Here is a 20,461-nt window from a genome sequence, read left to right on the forward strand (position 1 = left end):
CCATAAGTGGCTGTGTGTGCCCTCAGTCCCGTCCCCCCATGCCAGCAGCTCTGTGTGTGCCCCCAGTCCCACCCACCCCCCAGCGGCTCTGTGTGTGCCCCCAGTCCCACCCACCCCCCAGCGGCTCTGTCTGTGCCCCCAGTCCCACCCACCCCCCAGCGGCTCTGTGTGTGCCCCCAGTCCCACCAGCCATACCCTCCATTCTCCTCAGTGGCACACAGAGTGTCCCCTTACTCCTCCCCATGCAATGGGCTCTGTATGCCCCCCCCCCAAGATCCCCTATTATTCTCCTTGCCAGGGTTCTGTGTGCCTCCCATGTCCCGCTCCCTCCCATACCCCGCTCTCGCATTCTCCCCCCACGCCAGAGGCTGAGTTCAGGCCCACATTCTCCCCTCCCTCCCCCCGCCATCCCCCACTTATTATTTGTCTGGGCAATGTCACTCCGGGTGTTGGGGCGTCTCCGTGGTACACTCTATTGGGAGGCTGAGCTGAGCAGGGCTGGTGTTATGCTGGAAGCGTTAATAGGTGCCCTTGACCAGTGCTTTGCTCTGTAGACTATTGCAGAGGTGCTCGGAGCTGTGGCTGTGCAGAGACTCAATGGGTCCCGATTTGCTCCAGAATCAATAGGATTCTGGCCAATGATGCCTCAACCGTTCCCTGAAACGCTGGAAGCGATTGGCTGTAGTGCTCATAACTTATAGCCTGGCCCACAGACAGACCCAGAAATGCCAACCAAGTATCAGGGCCTTCGTGAGCTGGGCTGGGGTTATGATACTGCCAACAGGCCCAGCCAAGAGCACAGCTCTGTTATCGTGTGTGCGTTATTTGTAGTATTACAGTAGATACTAACTGGCCCAGCTGAGATCAGGGCCCTGTTACAGCATGTGTGTTTCTATTAATGTTCCGGTGGCACATCAGGTGTGTGCAGTGTTGGTACTATTACAGTAGCACCCACAGACCCCAACTGAGTTCAGTCCCCCGTTATGTCATGCACATTACTGTTAGGATTACGGTAGTGCCTGGAGGCCCCAACTGAGCATGGAACACTGTGATTGTGTGAGCCCAACTAGCTCGGTATCCCCCAACTCTCTCTGCCACCCCCAATCACACCCGGGGCCCACCCAGCCTGGTATCGCCCTCACCCTCCCTGCCACCCCAGCTCAGACCCGGGGCCCACCCAGCCTGGTATCCCTCCCACCCTCCCTGCCATCCCCCATCAGAGCCAGGGCCCATGCAGCTAGTAAGGTCTGTCACTCTATAGCTGGGATCCTAGTGGCTGGGTGGGGGCCTGTGACCGGGCTGTGGGAGGCAGATCTGCCAACCTGGCAGCCTCCCCTGTGTGGTTCCAGACCCAGCACTGTCCCTCAGGGAGGAATGCAGCGATGCAGGTTCTCCCAGGCACATCCAGGCCAGACCACACCCTCCACGCTGCTTAAACTAGACATTGCCATCATTGTGCCCAGATGGGAAAGAAAAGTGTGAAGACCCAAGACTCTTCACTGGCTTATGCAGTAGCTGAGGACAGCACCCAGGAGTCCTGACTCCCAGCCTACCTGGTCTTACCCACTAGACTCCACTCCCCCCTCCCACAGCTGGGATAGAACCCAGGAGTCCTGGCTCCCACCTCCCCTGATCCAATCACAAGACCCCGCTCTCCTGTCAAAGCAAGGATCATGAGCTTTGGTTTGTTATTGTAGGGTTGCCTGCAGAGGTCTGTGCACACCCAGTGATTTCCCATCTGGCCACTGTTGGGTGTCCCACATCTGCTACGAGTTTGATGGGTCTCAGCTGTGTTCCTAGTGACACCCGTGCTCTAGCTTCTCTCCTCACCCACAGTCTCCTTGGCGAGATCGGGGGCTGAAATGACCTCAGAGTCAGACACTCTCTTTCCACTTCAGGCGAGCTATCCCAATCCCTGTCCGGGGCCGAGGGGGCAGGGCATGATGGGGCATGCCCTGATCACGCTGTGCCTCAGGATGCTGCAGAGAGGCGGGGGAAGGGGCACCTGAGGCAGGTGAACAAGTTGGTGCGTAGCAACCACAAGCGCCTAATTGGAGACAATCTGGAAAAGTTGCAACATCGTAAATCCCTTTTGCGTTGTGCTTGCTGCTGTGAGCGGGCAGGGAGGCTGGGTTCTGTGCCTGGCTCTGGACAGGGTGTGGGTCTAGGGGTTAGAGCAGGGAGCGCTGGGAATCAGGACTCCTGGGTTTTATTCCCAGCTCTGGGAGGGGAGTAGGGTCTCATGACTGGTGGGAGGGTGATTTATACAGCCCTGCCCGGCAGGCCCAGCCTTTGATGCACATCTGCAGACCACCTCCCTGGGCTGTGTGACCCTGGGCAAGTCCCTTCCCCTCTCAGGGCCTTTGTTTCTGCTGCCACCCATGTCTGTCTTGGCTGTAAGAGCTTTGGGGCAGGGACTGTCTGTCCCTCACTGTTGGGTCTGTGCAGCGCCTGGTGCAATGGGGCCCCAGCCTTAGTCGGGGCTTCTGCATGCTACCGTAATACTTCTAGCAATAAGCCTGTCACACTCATCCTCTCTGCACCCTTACTGGTGTAACCCCACCAACCCCAACAGTGTGGGTCCTTGCCCCCTCTAGGGGCTAATGAGTGTGCTACTACTCTGAGCTAGAGGCACTGTGCCCAAAAATTAAGGTTAGAGGCTGATTGTTTTAAATCTAGCAGTTCTGGCTTTAATTCCCTGTAAATAACCCAACCAGATACATCTGTGTTTTGGTAGTGCCCAGAGATCGTAAGAGAGATCAGGGCCCCATTGTGCTGCCCAGACCCTGACCGAGACCAGGCACTGCACAGACCCCGACTGAGATCAGGGCCCCCATTGTGCCAGGCGCTACACAGACACATGAGAGCAAGTCCCTGCCCAGAGCCCACAATCTAACTAGACGAAGGATTGTTTGCCCCATTTTACAGGTTCAGGAGCCGAGTCCCAGAGAGCCACATTTCCAACTGATGGAGATGGGCACAGCTCCACTGGTCAGTGAAGTCACAACCATTTACACCAGCTGAGGATCAGTGCAGAGCGATTCATTGACTTGCCGAGGGCAAATGGGGAGTCAATGCTGGAGCCGGAAGCCTCAGCCTAGTGCCTTAACCACAATGCCAGCTTTCCTCTTTCAAATTGTTGATACACCCAAGAGGCGTGACTCGCTGCCCCGCCCTCCTCCTCCCGCACTCTAACCCACTAGACCCCACTCCCTTCCCAGAGTCAGGGATAGAACCCTGGAGTCCTGACTCCCATTTCTATTCCTGGGTTCAAGCCACTAGCCCACCCCTCTGTCTCTAGGCAGCTCCCCTCATTTGCAAAGCCCCTGGGTAGTGCTGGGGCAGCAGTTGCTGTCCAAACTGAGGCCTCTCTCTGTGTCTCCCTGTCCAGCCACCCCATTCGTCACCAAGGTGAAAGAGATGTGCCTGCGCCGGGAGGACTTTGAGCTTCTGAAGGTCATCGGGCGAGGGGCCTTTGGTGAGGTGAGCGCTGCCAGCCATCCCTGCTTGGACCCACGAGGGGCTAGTGGCCATAGTCCCAGGTGCAGTGCCAGGCACAGTATCGCCTGCTGCCACTGCTGTATCCTACTGGTGTCACTGGGTGGGGCTGGAGCTGTTGGAGCCTTGCAGGGTGCAATACTGCCTACTGTCACTGGGAGGCTGGGGAGGTCCTGGGGCACAAGGGCTGCAGGTAGCAGAGGGAAGACCAGGGAGTGGGGCTGTAGCAGGTTATTCCCACAGGGGGAGGGGCTAGGGCTCCATGCAGCCATGGTCCCTCCCTGCTGCCCCTGCAGCTATTTCGGGGCCAATTCAGACTAGCTCCTGGAGGTCCCCTCTTTGATCCCATTCTCTGGCCATCAGGTGGCAGTGGTGAGGCTGCGGAACAGCGAGAAGGTTTATGCCATGAAGATACTGCACAAGTGGGAGATGCTGAAGAGAGCAGAGGTACCTAACCCTACCCTTAGACTCCCCCCCGCACACTCACCACCCATGCTCCCCTCCCTCCATCCCACAGATTCCCGGCCTAGTGGCAGTGAACAATGGCAGGTATCCCATTTTCAGGCTGGATGGGCCCATGGGTCTGATCTGGAATGGTAGGGGATGGGAGAGGGATACCACTCTGGATGGGCCCATGGGTCTGTCCAGAACAGTAGGGGGTGGGGGGAGACTGGGCTGGATGGGCCCATTGCCCCAGTACTTTCTGCAGTGGCCTTGCTATGACAGAGCCCTGCAACCTCCCTGCCCTGGGGTGCATCCCCTGAGGCCTCACCATCTCCCTGCAATCCTCTTGCAGACAGCCTGCTTCCGGGAAGAAAGGGACGTACTGGTGAAAGGGGACAGCCAGTGGATCACAGCCCTGCACTACGCTTTCCAGGATGAGAAGTACCTGGTAAGTCTCTCCCTTGGGGGGGGGCGGGCTCTGCATTGCAAGCGGACCCGTGGTCCCTTGAGCACCATCTCCTTGCTCCCATGGACCAGAGACCCTTGCCTGGAGGAAGAGGCTGCACAGGCCTGGTTTAAATCCTGCTCCGGCTGCATCCAAAGGAAATTTTTAGGCGGTATGCATCTGGTTGCCAGCAGGTGGCGCTGTGGGTGCTGGGCGTTGCCAACAGGATGTGGGGGGGGCAGGCTGGGCATTGCCAGCAGGTGGCGCTGTGTGAGACAAACTGGGTATTGCCAGCAGGGGGCGCTGCGTGGGTGGCTGGCATTGCTGGATGAACTGCAGGTGCTGGATGTTCCCAGCAGATGGCGCTGTAGGGCTGCATTGCTTGCAGCTGCTGTGAGTTATTTTGCATGTCCTGCAAGGCTCATTGCAGGTGACTGGCGCAGCCTCCAGGGAGGGGATCTCCCCCCCCCATGTCCCCAACTAACGCTGCCCCCTGTCTGCAGTATCTGGTGATGGATTATTACGTGGGTGGGGACCTGCTGACCTTGCTGAGCAAGTTTGAGGACCGGCTGCCTGAGGACATGGCCTGCTTCTACCTGGCCGAGATGGTCCTGGCCATTCATTCCATCCACCAGCTGCAATATGTGCACAGGTACGGCCTGGTTCCCAGACCCCTCTGCTCTAACCCGTCGGACCCCACTCCCCTCATAGAACTGGGATAGAACCCAGGAGTCCTGGCTCACAGCCCTTTGCTCTAGTCATATAGCCCTGTTTACTTATCAGGGGCTGGTCCCTCTCTGCCTTCTCCCCTCTCTCCCCACAGGGACATCAAGCCAGATAATATCCTGATCGACATGAATGGGCACATCCGCTTGGCCGACTTTGGCTCCTGTCTTCGACTGCGACCAGATGGGACGGTGAGAGGCACAAGCTGCCGCAGGAACTGAGTGTGTGCTGCCTGCAGAGCAGGAACCCCCACAGACCCAGGCCTGGGTCAGCCCCTACAGCCTATTGCCCAGGACTCCGGTCAGTCTAGGGTTACAGTGTCTAGGCAATGGGGATCCTGGCCCTTCCCTTGTGGAGATGGAGGTGGATTGACCAGCTCCTGTCTACTCCGGGATGTGGATCCCATGGGATGGGGGCTGTCATGGCCACACACGGAGATAGACACCCTGTATCCCTTCCTGGCCAGGTGGAATCTGCGGTGGCAGTGGGGACCCCTGACTACATCTCCCCTGAGATCCTGCAGGCCATGGAGGACGGAAAGGGGAAGTACGGCCCCGAGTGCGACTGGTGGTCCCTGGGCGTCTGCATGTACGAGCTGCTCTTCGGGGAGACACCCTTCTATGCCGAGTCCCTGGTGGAGACCTATGGCAAGATCATGAACCATGAGGTGAGCCTGGCAGGGCAGGGTGCCCTGGCCAGGCCTCCCTGAGCTCGCTGAGGGGGCCTTGGAACAGGGGATGTATGGTGCAGGCTTTGCTGCAAAGGGGTGGATGCTTAGGAGAGTCTGAGAGGAGGTGGGCTGGTGAGGGGGTTGGGGGAATCTGTGGGTAGATGGGGAGGTATGGATGAGGAATGGGGATGAATAGATGGGTAGATTAATATGGGTTGATATCTGGATGGATGGATGGATGAATACAGATGGATGGAAGAATATGGGTGGATGGATGGGTAAGTGAAGATGGATAGATGAATGTATGGATGGATAGATAGATGAAGATGGATGGATGGATAGATTAATATGGTAAGGTGGATGGATGAATGGGGCATGTTGATGGATAGATGGGTAGATAGGTAGATGGATGAATACGGGTAGATAGATGGATGGGTGAAGATGGATAGATGGGGATGGATAGGTAGATGAAGATGGATGGATGGATAGATGGATGCATAGATTAATATGGTAAGGTGGATGGATGGATGGGGCATGGTGATGGATAGATGAATATGGGTAGATAGGTGGATGGATGGATGGATGGATGGATGAAGATGGATAGATGAATATGGGTGGATAGGTAGGTAGATGGATGGATGGGGAATGGGGATGGATGGATAGGTAGATGAATATGGGCAGATAGGTGGATGGATGGGGATGGAGTTGGGGATGGTTGGGCAGATGGATAGATAGATGAACATGGATGGCTGGGTGAATGGATGGGTGTATGGATGGGGATGGGTAGATGGGAAGGGAGGGATGAAGGAAAGGAGGAATGGAAGGGTAGATGGGGGGGTGAGTAGATGGAGTGGAGGGAAGGAGAGGGATGTTGCATTAATGGAATGGAGGAAGGATGGGTACATGGGGATGAAAGGGGATGTATTGTGATGACCGGATGGGTAGAGGGGGATAAATATGAATACATCTGCATGTTCTTGAATAAATTGTGCATACAGGAGACTGATTTGTGTGGCCATTTCAATCAATTGTGTGTGTATTCATGTTAATTTGCATACATTGGGATCATTTGGCATGTGTGCTGATAGCTCTGTCCAGAGGTGCAGATAATGCGATGGGTAAAGGGGCATCAAGCTAGGAAGCCAGCAAGGAACTCCAGCCTGACTTCCCCCATCAGTCCCTCTGCACTGAGCCCCTTTGCCTTGTACCCTGCTCCAGAACCACCTGCAGTTCCCCACGGACATCACGGACGTGTCGGAGCCAGCCAAGGACCTGATCCGGGGGCTGCTGTGCCACCAGGAGCTGCGACTGGGCCAGAACGGCATTGAGGACTTCAAGCGGCACCCCTTCTTTGAGAGCATCAACTGGGACAACATCCGAGCCAGCACCCCACCCTACGTGCCCGAGGTCAACAGCCCCGCAGACACCTCCAACTTTGATGTGGACGATGACACGCTCAAGGAGTTGGTGAGTGTGGCGCTAAGGGGCGCTGTGCTGCAGGGTGGGGTGGCGGGGCTTGGTAGGGGGCACTCTGCTCTCGCAGTCGGTGCTGGCCCCAGTGCTATGCTATGGGGTGCTGTGCTGCTGACAGAGTCTACTTTCCTCTGAGTCTGTAGAACTGAGGTACAAAGGTTCATTGAGGTTCCTCAGACTCTGAGTAAACAGCCCCCGCATCCCGCTCCAGGAGTGGGGGTGTATCCGTGCTGGCTGCCATGATCTCTTTGTGATGTGTGTTGTCCCCTCTCTCATCTCCCAGGAGACGCTGCCCCCTGTTTCTCACAGTGCGTTCACTGGCCACCATCTCCCCTTTGTGGGGTTCACCTTCACCTCCGGCTGGTGAGTACAAGCTCCTGGCAGAGACACCCCATCCCCCTCCACAGCTGTTCCCCTGGGGGCCAGAGCGGCCAGCGTTGTTATCACTTCAATGCGCATTCATGATCCCCTCTCCCTGGATCAAACCAATGGGCCCATCCAGCCCAGCATGCCCCCCTCTGGGCTGCCCCAGGTCAGACCCATGGGCCCCGCTCCTGCTGCTCCAGGTCAGACCCATGAGCCCCCCCTCCCTTCTGCCCCAGGTCAGACCCATGGGACCCCCTCCCTGCTGCACTGAGCCCATTCAGCCTGGTATTCCCTCATGGGCCACATGTGAACTTGGTGCCCTCTGGCCAGGATTGAACTCATCATCTTGAGATCTAGAGACATGAGACTCTAGAGGTCAGGCTGAAGGACCACCCAGTCTGGGGATGCCGAGGCGTCTGCCACTTGGTGCAGCCACCAGGGGGAGACAAAGAGCCACATCCTGGGCTAAGCTGACCAAGCAGGATGCTCACACACGCCGCCCCCTCCCCCCTGTGTCCCGCAGCCCCATCTCCGAGCAGAAGCCCCCGTCCCCTTCCACATCCCCTGCCGTGGCCCAGCTGGAGAAGAAGATCCGGAACCTGGAGCGGGAGAAGCTGGAGCTGGCCCGGAAACTTCAAGGTAAGGCAGGTGGTGCTCCGAGGGTTAAATCCTAAAGATCTGCCCTGTTTAGCAGCTTAGATGCCTCCTCTTGCACCCTTATCCCTGTGGTCTCCACACACCTGCTCATGGATGTATCTGCATCGTCCCCATCTGGCAGAGGAAGTGACAATGAGTCTGGGAACAGAACCAGGGTGGAGCCCTGCCTGCCAACCTCCTGCTCTAACCCCCAACCCTCCCAGAGCTAGGGATAGACCCCAGGAGTCCTGACTCCCAGTCCCCTGCTCCACTACACGCCTCTCCCCTCCCAGAGCTGGGGAGAGAACCCAGCAACTGTTTACGAGGGATGCCCCAGGAGGGAGCTTGCGGCCATCCCTCTCCTTCCTGCTCAGTCCCTTTCACACAGTTTTGGGGGCTGACCCATTTTGCTTCCACCTGGCATTTCCCCATGCAGACATGCTGCCCAGATTCCCACCCCGAGTTTCCAAAGCCCCGGCCAAGAACTCAGAAATTGGGAGCTTGAAGAGAGAAATAGAGATGTTGTGTAGAAAGTTGACAAGTACTGATGCCTGTGGGATAGAGGCCGTGGATCAGCTGAGGGCATTGATCTGATCTGGGATCTGATCTGGAGTAGTGGGGTGGTGAGAGGGGAAACTGGACTGGATGGGCCAATGGGTCTGATCAGAGGTAAGGAATCCCAGTAAATTCCCTGGTCTCTCACTCATGCTCAGAGAACCAATCGGAAGCCGAAGACACGATAAAACAGCGGCTGAAGGGGGAGGCGTCTGGGCAGGTGAAAATCCTGGAGAAGCAACTGAAATCGCTCAGACAGGAGAGGGACGAGGCCCGTACGGTGAGACACTCCCAGGAGTTCTGCTACTGCCCCTTCCACCTGTACAGAATAACTGGGATCCCTCACCCGGCACTGAGATACAGCCACCTCTGGGGTGGGGCAGAGGAGCTGTTCATACAGAGAGCCCTCTCCTGGTGCTGAGATGCAGCTGCCTCTGGGGTGGAGTGCGGGGGCTGTTCATACAGGGATCCCTCACCTGGTGCTGAGATGCAGCTGCCTCTGGGGTGGAGCACAGCAGCTGTCTTTAACGGTGATTGTACCCCCACAGGAACTGTTGGAGGCCCAGGACAGGCTGAAGGCCCAGGGCCAGGAGCTGCAGGAGCTCCTGACCAGGCAGAAGCAAACGGCAGAGGAACTGCGCTGCACTGAGGCCAAGTGCGGGGACCTGCAGGCCCAGCTACTCCGGCATGTGCGCCAGCTGCGGGAACGTCAGGAGGAGACCGAGGCAGCTGCCCGGCGTGTGGATGGCCTGCGCAAGGAGCTGGCACGGGTGGAGAGTGGGCGCAAGGAGGTAACCGGGCAGTGCCCGCCCCTTCCTGGCTGCACCAAGCATGGGACGCCTCCTAGTGAGGAACTTGCATGCACGCATCACCAGGCCATGTCCCTCCCTACTGTGTGCATAAGATGCCCCCTGGTGGTTGCTCTGCAGCTTTGCAATTGTGCAGCACCAGCCTCAGCTTCCAAGTGCTACAGGTGGGACTTCACCTGGTGGCTCCTTGCACCCATACAGCACCAACTCACCCCCCCACATGCCCTCTGCTGGCAGCCCGTCAGTTGTGCAGGATGCTGAGCCACATGCCTCTTGTGCTGAATGCACAGTGCCCCCTGCTGGCCAGCACTGCCTGCATTCCCCAGCTGGCAGCTGGGGCAGAGGTTAAATCCCAGTTATCTGGCAATCAGTGACAGCTGAGCATAGTTAAGATGGGTGCCTTTAAGAACAGGCAGGGTGGGGCTGCAAGGCAGAGCTGTGCTGGGGTAGGAGGCTACTGGGGCTGGACTGTGGGTTTGGTTAGGGGTGCACCTGAAAAATAAAAATAACCCCTTCCATCAAAAGGACTTTGCTGCTAAGTGTCCCCAGTAATCCTGGTCCCCCCCTGTGCTGTCTCTGAGGCTCTCTGGGTGGCTTGGAGGATGGGGGAGCAGAATCCAGCCCCCTTGTGAGTTGTCTTTGGTCAGGAGGGGCTGGCACCCCTGGGGGGTGACCCCAAACAGAGAGGGGGTGTGCCAGGGTTAGAAGAGGGTCCCTGCTGCCTTTGAACCTGACTCCTGTGTGCTTCCTGGAGCGGGGGTACCGGCGAGGAGCGTTTGGCCTCCTCTCCTTGTCCTGGGTTGAGCCCCTTCTACTGGGACTGTTGTCTCTGGGCCCTGTCCTCCCGTCTCTTGCCTGAGGCTGGGTACTTAGTCCTGGTTCTGCTGTGCCCTGCAAGCCCACATCACCAGGGGCTGGGATCCATACCCCAACCCTCAACCGGGCCCCTCACACCCTGGGGCCGGGTCAGAGCCAAGGGCCCCAAAGGGGAATGACCCATGTCTCATTCCTCCTCCCCTGGGGCTGACTACCAGGGAAGGGCCCAGGTCCCCCAGTGCCCTTGTCTCAGGCCCGCTGTTCTCCCAGCCCTGGGGCTGTGGGGGTGCTGGAGGCTGATGGCCCCCCACCCCCACAGCTGGAGTCTCGGATCAAAGGTCTCTCCAGCGAGGTGTCCAAGCAGCAGAAGCTGAAGGAGAGAAGTGAGCTGCAGGCGAGGAAGATGAGGCAGGAGCTGGAAGGGCTGAAGGTGAGGAGGAAGGGGGCTGGGTACGTGGGGAGTAATGGACTAGTGCCCCTTGCACAGGTAGGCAGTCAGAGAGTGCAGCCTCCAGAGCATTTCCCTCCCCTGCCCAGCAGGGTCAGTGAGAGCACACGGGCCCCTTGACTGGTCAGTGGGAACCCCTGGGTGGGTGATTGGTGAGCGCACGAGAGCCCCTTGCCAGGTCAGTGGGAGTCCCTGTGGGAGTGTATGGCGGGTGCACGAGGGCCCCTTGCTCAGTCAGTGTGGCCCCTGGGGGGAGGGGGTTAGTGAGCGCATGAGGGCCTTTGCCCAGTCAGCAGGATCCCGGGGGGGGAGGGGGGTTGGTGAGCGCATGAGGGCCCCTTGCCTGGTCAGAGGGGTCCTTGGGCGTCAGTTGGTGAGAACACAAGGGCCCCTTGCCCAGTCAGCGGGGATCCCCGGGGGCAGTTGGTGAGGGCACAAGAGCCACTTGCCCGGTCAGCGGGGCCTCTGGGAGTTAGTTGGTGAGGGCACGAGGGCCCCTTGCCTGGTCAGAGGGATCCTTGGGTGTCGGTTGGTGAGAACACAAGGGCCCCTTGCCCAGTCAGAGGGGATCCCCGGGGGCAGTTGGTGAGGGCACGAGAGCCACTTGCCCGGTCAGCGGGCCTTTGGGGGTCAGTTGGTGAGTGCGCGAGGGCCCCTTGCTGGGTCAATAGGGGGTCCCTGTGGGGAGCATTAGGGCCCCTTTCAGGATTAGGCATCGGCACTCCTCTTTGAATAGTTAGTGATATACTGCATAAGTGCCCCTCATGGTAATGGGCAAGTGGGCGCCTGTGGCTGAACTCTCCTGCCCCCTGCAGGCGAAACATGGCACAGCCTCTCTGGACCTTGCCAGCCCCAACCACACCAAGGACCCCACATTCCTGCGAGGGGACCTGCAGCCCAGGGGGGGGCGGAGGAGCCTGCGTGAGCCACTGCAGCAGAGGGAGAGCCAGCAGGGGGTGCTGCAGGGTGAGCTTGCCCCACTGCAGGGAAAACTGGAGAAAGCCAGGAAGGAGAGGTGAGTGGTGATTTGAACCCAGAACTCTCTCCTGGGCTCAGATCCCCATTGGTCAGGGGCAGGGAGGGGAATTATGTTTTTTCTGGGGGTGGGGTGGGGTGGGGTGGAGAAGGAAGGTGGATTTTCCTGTGAGAAAATTTCTTTTTTTATTTGGAGACATTTTTTCCACAAGAAAATGTTTGGAGTTTTTCTTCGTTTTCCTATTTCCTTTTTCCTCCCTCTTCTCTCATCCTCTTTGATTTCATTTCTCCACTTCTGCCACAGACCTGGACACCCCATTTTTTCCAATAATCATTTATTTTTGCATCCTAGGAATTTTTTCCCTTTTCCCTGTTCCATCGCGTTTCAGGAATTTGGGGAGTTTCCAATAGCGAGAGTGACCGAATGAAGGAGGAGGGGGAAGAACCATTTATTCAATTCCATTTAATGGTTAAAAGGAGGGGAAAGGGTAAAATTTGTTAATTTGAAGAAAATTTTCAAAAAAAAAAAATCCACATTTTTTAACCCAGATAAATGGCCATTTTTAACAGGGGAGAAGTTTGGAAAGAAATGTCGTTCAGACATAGTTGCTGTTGTGTGGCCGAGCGGTTACAGCCCCAGACTGGGTTCTGTTCTCGGCTATGCCACTGGCCTGTTGGGTGACCTGGAGCAAGTCAGTGTCTCTCTGTGTGCCTCAGTTTCCCCATCTATAAAATGGGGATTATGCTATCGACCAGATTTTTCAAGCAGTAGCTCTCAACCTTTCCAGACTCCTGTATCCCTTTCAGGAGTCTGATTTGTCTTGCATATCCCCAAATTTCTCCTCACTTAAAAACTACTTGCTTACAAAATCAGATGTAAAAATACAAATGTGTCCCAGCACGCTATTACTGAGAAATTGCTCACTCTCTCATTTGTACCATATCATTCTAAAATAATTCCATTGGAATATTAATATTGTCATTACATTTTAGTGTGTGGTATATGGAGCAGTATAAACAAGTCATTGTATGAAATTTTAGTTTGTACCGACTTTGCTAGTGCTTTTTGTGTAGCCTGTTGTAAAACTAGGCAGATATCTAGATGAGTTGCTGTACCCCCTGGAAAACCTCTGCGTCCCCCTGGTTGAGCAGCACTGTTGTAAAACACTTTGAGAGCTACAGGTGGAAAGTGTTGGATAAAAGCTAGGGATTAATATCATTATTCCTGTTAGTCGTGGCTCTGATGTTCTTTTCCAACCCCTGGGCTCTAGTTTAAGGGAACACAAGGAGCTGAAAGACCAGAACGAACGGGAGAGGACTTTGCTGCAGGAAGAGAACAGTAAATTCGCCCAGGAACAGGAGAGGGTAAGAGGAACTTGAATCTCTCCATTTCTCCAAGGTGGACTTGATTTGGATCTTCCAGAGTTAATGGGGCTCAGCCTCTTGCAATCTGGTTGCTGCTGGGTTGCATGGCTGATGTGCTGCGGGCTATACTACTGGCTGCTGTCACTGGGTAGCTGCAGGGGCTGCATCCCTGCAAGGTGCAGTACTGCCTGATGCCACAGGGGGCGTCTCCTGATGGGAGAGAGCTGTGGTCTGCCTGCTGCAGTCGGAGGGATTGCACGTGGGTTGCAGGTAGCAGAGGAAGGGGTCCGGGAGCAGGGAATGCAGGCTGCGGTGGGGCTATTGGATCTTAGCCCCCAGAACAGGGCCGGCTCTAGGCACCAGCTTACCAAGCAGGTGCTTGGGGCGGCCACACCAGAGAGGGGCGGCACGTCTGGCTCTTCGGCAATTCGGCAGTGGGTCCCTCACTCCAGCTCGGAGCGCAGGACCTCCTGCCGAAGTGCCGCAGATCGCGATCACGGCTTTTTTGTTTGTTTGTTTTTTTGTTTTGGGTGGGGGTTGCTGCTTGGGGCGGCAAAAGCCCTGGAGCCGGCCCTGCCCCAGAGGCAGAGGAATCCCTGCAGCATGCGGGAGGAGGCACAGAGCCCTACCCCATGCCCTAGCTGGTACCTGAGGGCCGGTCTGTCTCATCTCATTGGCCAGCAGAGCAAGCTCTGCCCTGCGCTTGGAGCTGTACATGAGCAGCTGTTTGCAATGGTGCGCCACAGCTTGAATTGGCCCTGAAAAGCCCAGGAACGATTCTGCATGGAGCACCCTCTACTGGCAATTTAAATAGCTGTTGTATGTAGACAGAGCTCTCCCACGTACAGCACACTCTCAAGATGCTCCTTAGCTGGCTATATACAGATCTCTCCCATGTGTTGTAGCCGACCACTAGCTCTGCTGTAGTTAAGGCTGAAAAGCTCTTTCTGTTTAAAGGTCAACTCTATCAGGTGCTGTAAAATTCACATGCTTAATTGAATTGCCTTGAAATTTGGTTTGTCTCATGGGGGCACAGGGTGGGGTTAGTGATCCAAATTTGGGGGCATTCAAACAAGGTTCCTGAGATACAGCCCCCCAATCCCCCAGCATTTCTTAACGTTGACACTTTTCCACCAACTTTGATTGTGCAGATCTGGGGCTCAAACTGTGGGTCTGATCGTCTCAAACACTTGCCATTTATCCCTGCTAGTGCATGGCATTGGCACCCACTGCTTTTTGGGGGAAGCAATATTGAAAATGTTCTTTGGAAAAGAGTTAAGCTGTCTGACTAGACGTGTGCTCTGAATGCACTGCAACGTATGTGTGCAGAGAGAATAGCCAAGAGGGTTTCGAGTCATTCACTATTCACGTGACCTGGATGGACCAAGGGGACATGCTGTGGGTACTGAACCTGAGCATACACCTAGGCAATGTGCATTTAAAACCTGCTCTGTGGAGAAGTCAGCGAAAGATTTGCCACCTCCATCCAAGGAAGGGTAGCGAGCCGAGGTTATTTGGGGAAATGGAATCTGAGAACAGCAGATAATTAGGAAAATGCATGTGCCTTAATTCTGGATGTCCTGGTTTCCAGAGGTTTGAGTTTTGCTAAATTCGATGTTCCGGAACAGCAAGAGATCAGCCGTAACTCTGCATTAGCCAAGTTTTTGGCCAGTGACTAGAGCACACTCGGGACACTCCGCGAACAAGCTAGCTACATGTGGACAGACCTAGCTCTCATGGCACCCGGAGTTAAAAGAATAGGAGGGATTTGAGGGGAGGGGGGAGGTAGAGCTGGCCGAACTTTTTCCACCAAAACTTTTTTTCAGTGAAAAATGCAGACTCAGGCAGATGGAAACATTTTGTGAATTTGGGTCAACTTCAGCCAATGGTTTTGGCTGAAATCGAACAAATCAAAAGCTCCAAAACTTGGAACATGTTGACTTGTTGATGTGAAATGAATTCTTATGTGAAATTACCTTTAATTTTATTTAAAATAACATTTCAAGGGGGGAGAGGGACTTGAAAATGACACATTTCAATTGACCTGAAACAAAACTTTTTTGACTTTTTGAGTCGTCGAAAATTCCAAAAAAACTTGGTTTTTGGTCGACTTGCTACAAGTTTTTCCTGATATTTTGGAACTGCGAGGGGATGAAAGCCCATTCTCCACCCAGCTCTAACTGCAGGGTCCTTCCTCCCAAGGTCCCTGCGGCATTGTCTTCCTCTCGTAGGGTGACTAGATGTCCCGATTTTTGGGTCTTTTTCTTATATAGGCTCCTATTACCCCCCACCCCGTCCCGATTTTTCACATTTGCTGTCTGGTCACCTTACCTGTTCGCAGCTCCTAGGCCAGGTGGAGAAGCTAAATACAACCAACAGGCAGCTGGAGCAGGAGCTGCGCTCACTGGAGGACCGGAGAGAAACAGTTACTAACTGGGAGGCCCAGATCTCTGACATTCTGAAGTGGTATGAGCCCCCCATGCCGAGCCGGGTGGGCCAGGGATTAGAGCCCCAAGTAGGGCTCACTGTGTGGTGGGATGAGAGCACACAAGGGTTATCCTGCTCTTCGAATGAGACAGCATCCCATTGTACCAGGGAACAACAGTATAGCCTGGGAGTCAGGACTCTAGGCTCTGTTCCTGGCTCTGGGAGGAGAGTGGGGTCTAGTGGTTAGAGTAGGGGGCTGGGCTGGGAGTCAGGACTCCTGGGTTCTATCCCTGGCTCGGGAGGGGAGAGAGGTCTAGTTGTTTGAACAGGGTGGGCTGGGAAACAGAACTCCTGGGTTCTATTTCCAGCTGTGTTGCTGGCTGTGTGACTTGCCCCAGATCACTTACCCCTCTCATCTGGTTGACATGAATGTGTTGGGCTGGGGGCTCCTTTCCCTGGGATTGGGAAATAGGTTGCAGGGGCAGATGCTGCTGCCACCTTGGTCCCACTTGGGTTGGTCTAGCTGGCTCCTGGCAGGGCTTTCTCCTGACTCTCTCTCCCACTCCCCCAGGGTCAGTGACGAGAAGGAGTCCAGGGGCTATCTCCAGGCTCTGGCCACCCGGATGACCGAGGAACTGGAATCCCTGAAACACATCAGCACAAAAACCTCAGGCGCCAGAAGCCCGGTACAAGCTCAGCGGGGTTGCATGGGGCTGGATTGGAGCCAGCATGTATCTGGTGGGGCTGGATTGCAGCCCCATATCCCATTCCCCACCCCTCTGCGCCAGCCAGTACCCTGCCCTGGTGCTGGGATTGGAGCTGGCACCCCCTAGAGGGAAGGCCGGGGGTCCCATTCCCTCTGATCCAGCTAGCCCTGGGGTTTCCCTGCTCCTAGCTCAGCCCTTCCTGTCTCTGAATGTGAAGGACAATCACTGGAAGGCCAGGCGCCTGCAGAAGATGGAGGCCTCGGCCAAGCTGGAGCTGCAGTCAGCGCTGGAAGCCGAGCTCCGGGCCAAGCAGGGTGTCCAGGAGGAGCTGACTGAGATGAAGGGTGCACACCTGGCCACCGAGCGGTGAGGCGGGTGGGGAGCTGATACTTGTTAGCCGGGGGAGGGGTGGGAGTCCCATGCCTTGGGACACTTGCCAGACAGCTGGGGGACTGTCGGTGGCTGAAATGGGACTAAAACCAGGAGTCCTGGCTCCCAGGCCCCTCCTGCTCTAACCACTAGATGCCATTGCTGTCCCAGAGCTGGGACTAGAACCCAGGAGTCCTGGCTCCCAGGGCCCCTGCTCTAAGCACCAGATTCCAGTCCCCCCCAGAGCTGGGGATAGGACAGAGGAGCCCACAGCCCCCTGCTACAATGGCTAGACAATGCTGCTGCTTCAGCAGTTTTCACCCCCTGAGATGTTCATCAGGGTAAAATCTGTCTGGGGAGAGGCTGGCGCCTCTGCCATCCGCTGCGTGGGCACAGCATTGTGCTGCCCTGGCCCCGTGGCATCTTTGGAGCAATAAAGACAAGGGTTTCCCTTGTTGTTGGGATATTTTGACAAGGAAATTGCAAGAGGCCGAGGCGCAGAACCAGGCCCTGCAGCTGGAGCTGGAGAAGCTGAAGGAGGAGCTGAAGGTCAGGTCTGTGGAAGGTAAGGCCCTGGAGTTTCCAGCCTGGCTGAGTACACATGCAGGATGGCTGCTGTGTGGTTACTGCTCTAGCCTGAGATTGAGGGGCCTTGGGGGGGGATCCCTCAAACGAGATCAGGGACACCCCACCATGCCACGGGCTGCATGGACCCTCCGATTTAGATCAGGGGGGCTGTCCTTGGTGCTGCTCAGGTCCACCCTTGAACGAGGTCAGAGGCTTGCCCGTTGTGCCAGACACTGCATGGGCCTCCCTGACCAAGACTGGGGGACCCAGTTGTGCCAGGCGCTACACAGACCATGACCGAGATCGGGGGGGCCATGATGTCCTGGGCACAGAACAGACCCTTGGTAAGAGAGTCCCTGCCCCCAAGAGCTCCAGGCCTAAACAAAGGGTGGGAGGGGCAGCAGAGGGGCAGAGAGGAGAAGGGACTCTCCTGAGGTTGCTGGCAGAGCCAGGAATAGAAGCCATGTGTCCTGTGCCCTCCTCACTAGCTCCACTCGCAGCTTGGGCAAGTCACAGAGTTATTCTGACCTCTGCTTTCCCACCTGTAAAGTGGAGAGAAGCCATCTTTTGTCTGGCCAGGCTGTCAGCTCTGGGGGACTGAGACTTGCTGTGTGTGCAACAACTGGCGGGGGGCATTGTGGTGGGCATTTGGCTCAACCGGAGTGGGGGAGGCCTGTGTGGGGGCCCACCCCGATCTCATTTGGGGTCTAGAGATGCTATTGTAATAATTCAGTGATGGTGGGACACACATAGAAGTGAAAACTCCCAGTTCCCAGCCCTAACCAGCACGTCATGTTCTCATTGACCAACGCAGTGGTTCTGTGAACTGGCTACTGTATGTGTCTGTGTGCTATTGTCCTTTGCTGGATGCAATGGGAACTTCTCCACCATGTGTCAAATCACCTGTACTGCTAGCAGCTAATGGGGGATTCTCCTTTAGCGCAAATAGGTAGGATCTGTGCTTTTGGGAGGGAGGAGCTGGGATCCACTCTGGGCCATAGACAGGTGGATGCTGAGGTGTTACAGTGCTGTGTGTGAATCTCTCTCTTTCTTCTAGGCACAAAACAACAGGGGCCGCTAATTCCCTTCCTATCATTCTGGAGTGCGGAGGTGCGTCTGTCAGGCTGTGGCTGGAGCAGGGCGGGCTGGGAGTCAGGGCCCCTGGATTATATCAAGGGAATTAAGACTCCTGGGGTCTGTCCAGAGTTCTGGGCGGGGAATAGGGTTTATCGGTTAGGTTGGGGGGGCTGGAAGTCAGGACTCCTGGGTTTTATTCCTGGCTCTGGTCTCTCAAGACATTGACACAGGGGACTTTGTGTTTTAGCTGCGTGCACTGATGGTCCCATCCATTCGGGGGAATTAATAGCCCCTTGATTCATATGGTGCCCTCTAGTGCCACTCCAGGGTCAGCACTGCCTGCAAGGGAACAGCGCCCCCTACTGAGCAGCCACCCCATTCCCTCCAGCACAGCTCCCCCTAGTGCCATACTGGGGCCAGCACTGGCTCAGAGGGGAGAGTGCCCCCTAGTGCCATGTGAGGCAAGCACTGACTCCATGGGAGAGCGTCCCCTGCCTCGTTGCCTTACATGCCGCAGCAGGGTGGGTTTGCATGGTGCTTTTTCTTTGGCAGAAGGATGCGATCAATTTTGGGAGCCCCCCAGACACGCAGGAGAATCGGAGATCGGCTGAGGAGGCCCAGCTGCGCCCAGAAGGGAGGAGAAGCCTCCGAGCCAACGTGAGTAGTAAATGCTAACGGCCTTGCTGTGCGATGCCCCACCCCCAGTGAGAGGCTCAGATGGAGGATGTAGCTCTTGGCTCCCCAGGGCTCACACTTCTACCCCAGCCCAGGGCAGTCTGTCCCCAGCTCGGGGAGGGGAGGGGAGTAGAGTCGAGTCTAATGGGTGGGAGTGGGGGGCTGGGAGCCAGGACTCCTGGGTTCTATCCTACCTCTAGGAGCAGGAGGGAGTCTGGTGGGTTAGAGCAGGGTGGGGTTTGGAGGCAGGACGCCTGGGTTCTGTTCCCAGCTCTTCCCCAGATTTGATTTGGAAAAAGTCACTTACTTGCAGCTCCTTTTGAAATGTTTCCCTCCAAGCTCTCTGTGCTGACTCTGCCCTCTCTCTCCTTGCATCCTCACAGCTGGCTCTGGCCAAACCCCCAGCACAGGTGGCTGTTGCTGCAGAAGGGAGCAGCTCAGGTGCACTCAAGGTAACCTGGGGTTTGTGTATGCGTGTGTTTGCTCTGTTGTGTGGGGGAGGGCATGGAGTGTGTGTATATGGGGGTATTTTAGTTGTGTATGTTAGAGTGGGGGTTGGGGGCTGGGAGTCAGGGCTCCTGGGTTCTAACCCCAGATCTGGGAGGGGGTGGGGTCAGGTTGGGAGCCAGGATTAAGTGTTGTGTTTGTGGCATTTCAGGGTGTGTTGGTACTGTGTGCGTGTGTGTTTTTTGTTTGTTCATGGGAGAAGGTTTTGTGTGTGCAAGTTCTCTCCATGTTTCAGGTGCATGTTTGCAGTAATATGTGATTGTTTGTGCTGCTACGTAAGATCAGAGCCTTCTTCATTTCCACACTTAGCCAGATGATTTCTCAACATGTGGCTGGTGTGGCGCAGTGGCTGAGTAGTTCAGGTGCTTGGCTACAGCCCGGGAATTTGTGGGTTCCAGTCTTGCTCGATCTCACCCAGACAGGCCACCTCCGGTCCACCCAGCTATAACTGGGTACCTGATCCACCAAGTTAGGGGAGCCAAGTGTGTTTGGATGTGGTGCTAGCCCGTGTGTACCATTGACTAGGGAAACTGACTGGCCTTAACCACATCATCCTGATGGCGCAGGTTGGACTTTGTCTATGATTGAGAGTATGTGATAGTTGGGGTGTGTGATACACGTATCTAGGCATCTTTGTGTCTGCACACGTGGCTAGCAGAGAAATCCTCTCTTGCCCTTTTCTAGTGGATTTACATAAGTGCGTGTGTGGCGTGAATCTGTGTTTATATAGACATGTGGTTGTGGTTTCTCTCTGGCATATGGCGTGAGATACATGTGAAAATAGAGCATTTACGTAGCGAGGATTTGTTGTGTGGTGTTGGGGTGTCCATATGTTTGGTGTGGGGTGTGTGTGTGATGGAGAGGATTTATACCATGGATTGTGTGGGTGTGTGTTTCCTGTGTGTG

At 55.8% G+C, this 20,461-nt stretch overlaps 1 protein-coding gene across 2 annotated transcripts in view; it reads left to right on the plus strand.

Annotated features, from left to right (window-relative positions):
* Positions 1 to 20,461, plus strand: part of CDC42BPG (CDC42 binding protein kinase gamma) — a 59,486-nt gene that overhangs the window by 20,550 nt on the left and 18,475 nt on the right. Inside the window, exons 2-22 of one of the 2 annotated variants that reach the window (XM_054036131.1) lie at positions 3,392 to 3,483; positions 3,862 to 3,945; positions 4,295 to 4,390; positions 4,891 to 5,039; positions 5,211 to 5,304; positions 5,580 to 5,780; positions 7,002 to 7,250; positions 7,540 to 7,619; positions 8,146 to 8,261; positions 8,972 to 9,093; positions 9,362 to 9,604; positions 10,758 to 10,868; positions 11,702 to 11,901; positions 13,133 to 13,226; positions 15,568 to 15,692; positions 16,225 to 16,339; positions 16,578 to 16,726; positions 17,206 to 17,294; positions 18,354 to 18,406; positions 18,926 to 19,030; positions 19,432 to 19,500. In XM_054036131.1, the coding sequence (XP_053892106.1) occupies positions 3,392 to 3,483; positions 3,862 to 3,945; positions 4,295 to 4,390; positions 4,891 to 5,039; positions 5,211 to 5,304; positions 5,580 to 5,780; positions 7,002 to 7,250; positions 7,540 to 7,619; positions 8,146 to 8,261; positions 8,972 to 9,093; positions 9,362 to 9,604; positions 10,758 to 10,868; positions 11,702 to 11,901; positions 13,133 to 13,226; positions 15,568 to 15,692; positions 16,225 to 16,339; positions 16,578 to 16,726; positions 17,206 to 17,294; positions 18,354 to 18,406; positions 18,926 to 19,030; positions 19,432 to 19,500 (2,636 nt within the window). The remainder of the gene's footprint in view (positions 1 to 3,391; positions 3,484 to 3,861; positions 3,946 to 4,294; positions 4,391 to 4,890; positions 5,040 to 5,210; positions 5,305 to 5,579; positions 5,781 to 7,001; positions 7,251 to 7,539; positions 7,620 to 8,145; positions 8,262 to 8,971; positions 9,094 to 9,361; positions 9,605 to 10,757; positions 10,869 to 11,701; positions 11,902 to 13,132; positions 13,227 to 15,567; positions 15,693 to 16,224; positions 16,340 to 16,577; positions 16,727 to 17,205; positions 17,295 to 18,353; positions 18,407 to 18,925; positions 19,031 to 19,431; positions 19,501 to 20,461) is intronic. The other variant, XM_054036133.1, reaches the window with a different exon arrangement.

The sequence above is a fragment of the Malaclemys terrapin genome, chromosome 7, assembly GCF_027887155.1.
Source record: "Malaclemys terrapin pileata isolate rMalTer1 chromosome 7, rMalTer1.hap1, whole genome shotgun sequence".
Lineage (NCBI taxonomy): Eukaryota > Metazoa > Chordata > Testudines > Emydidae > Malaclemys > Malaclemys terrapin.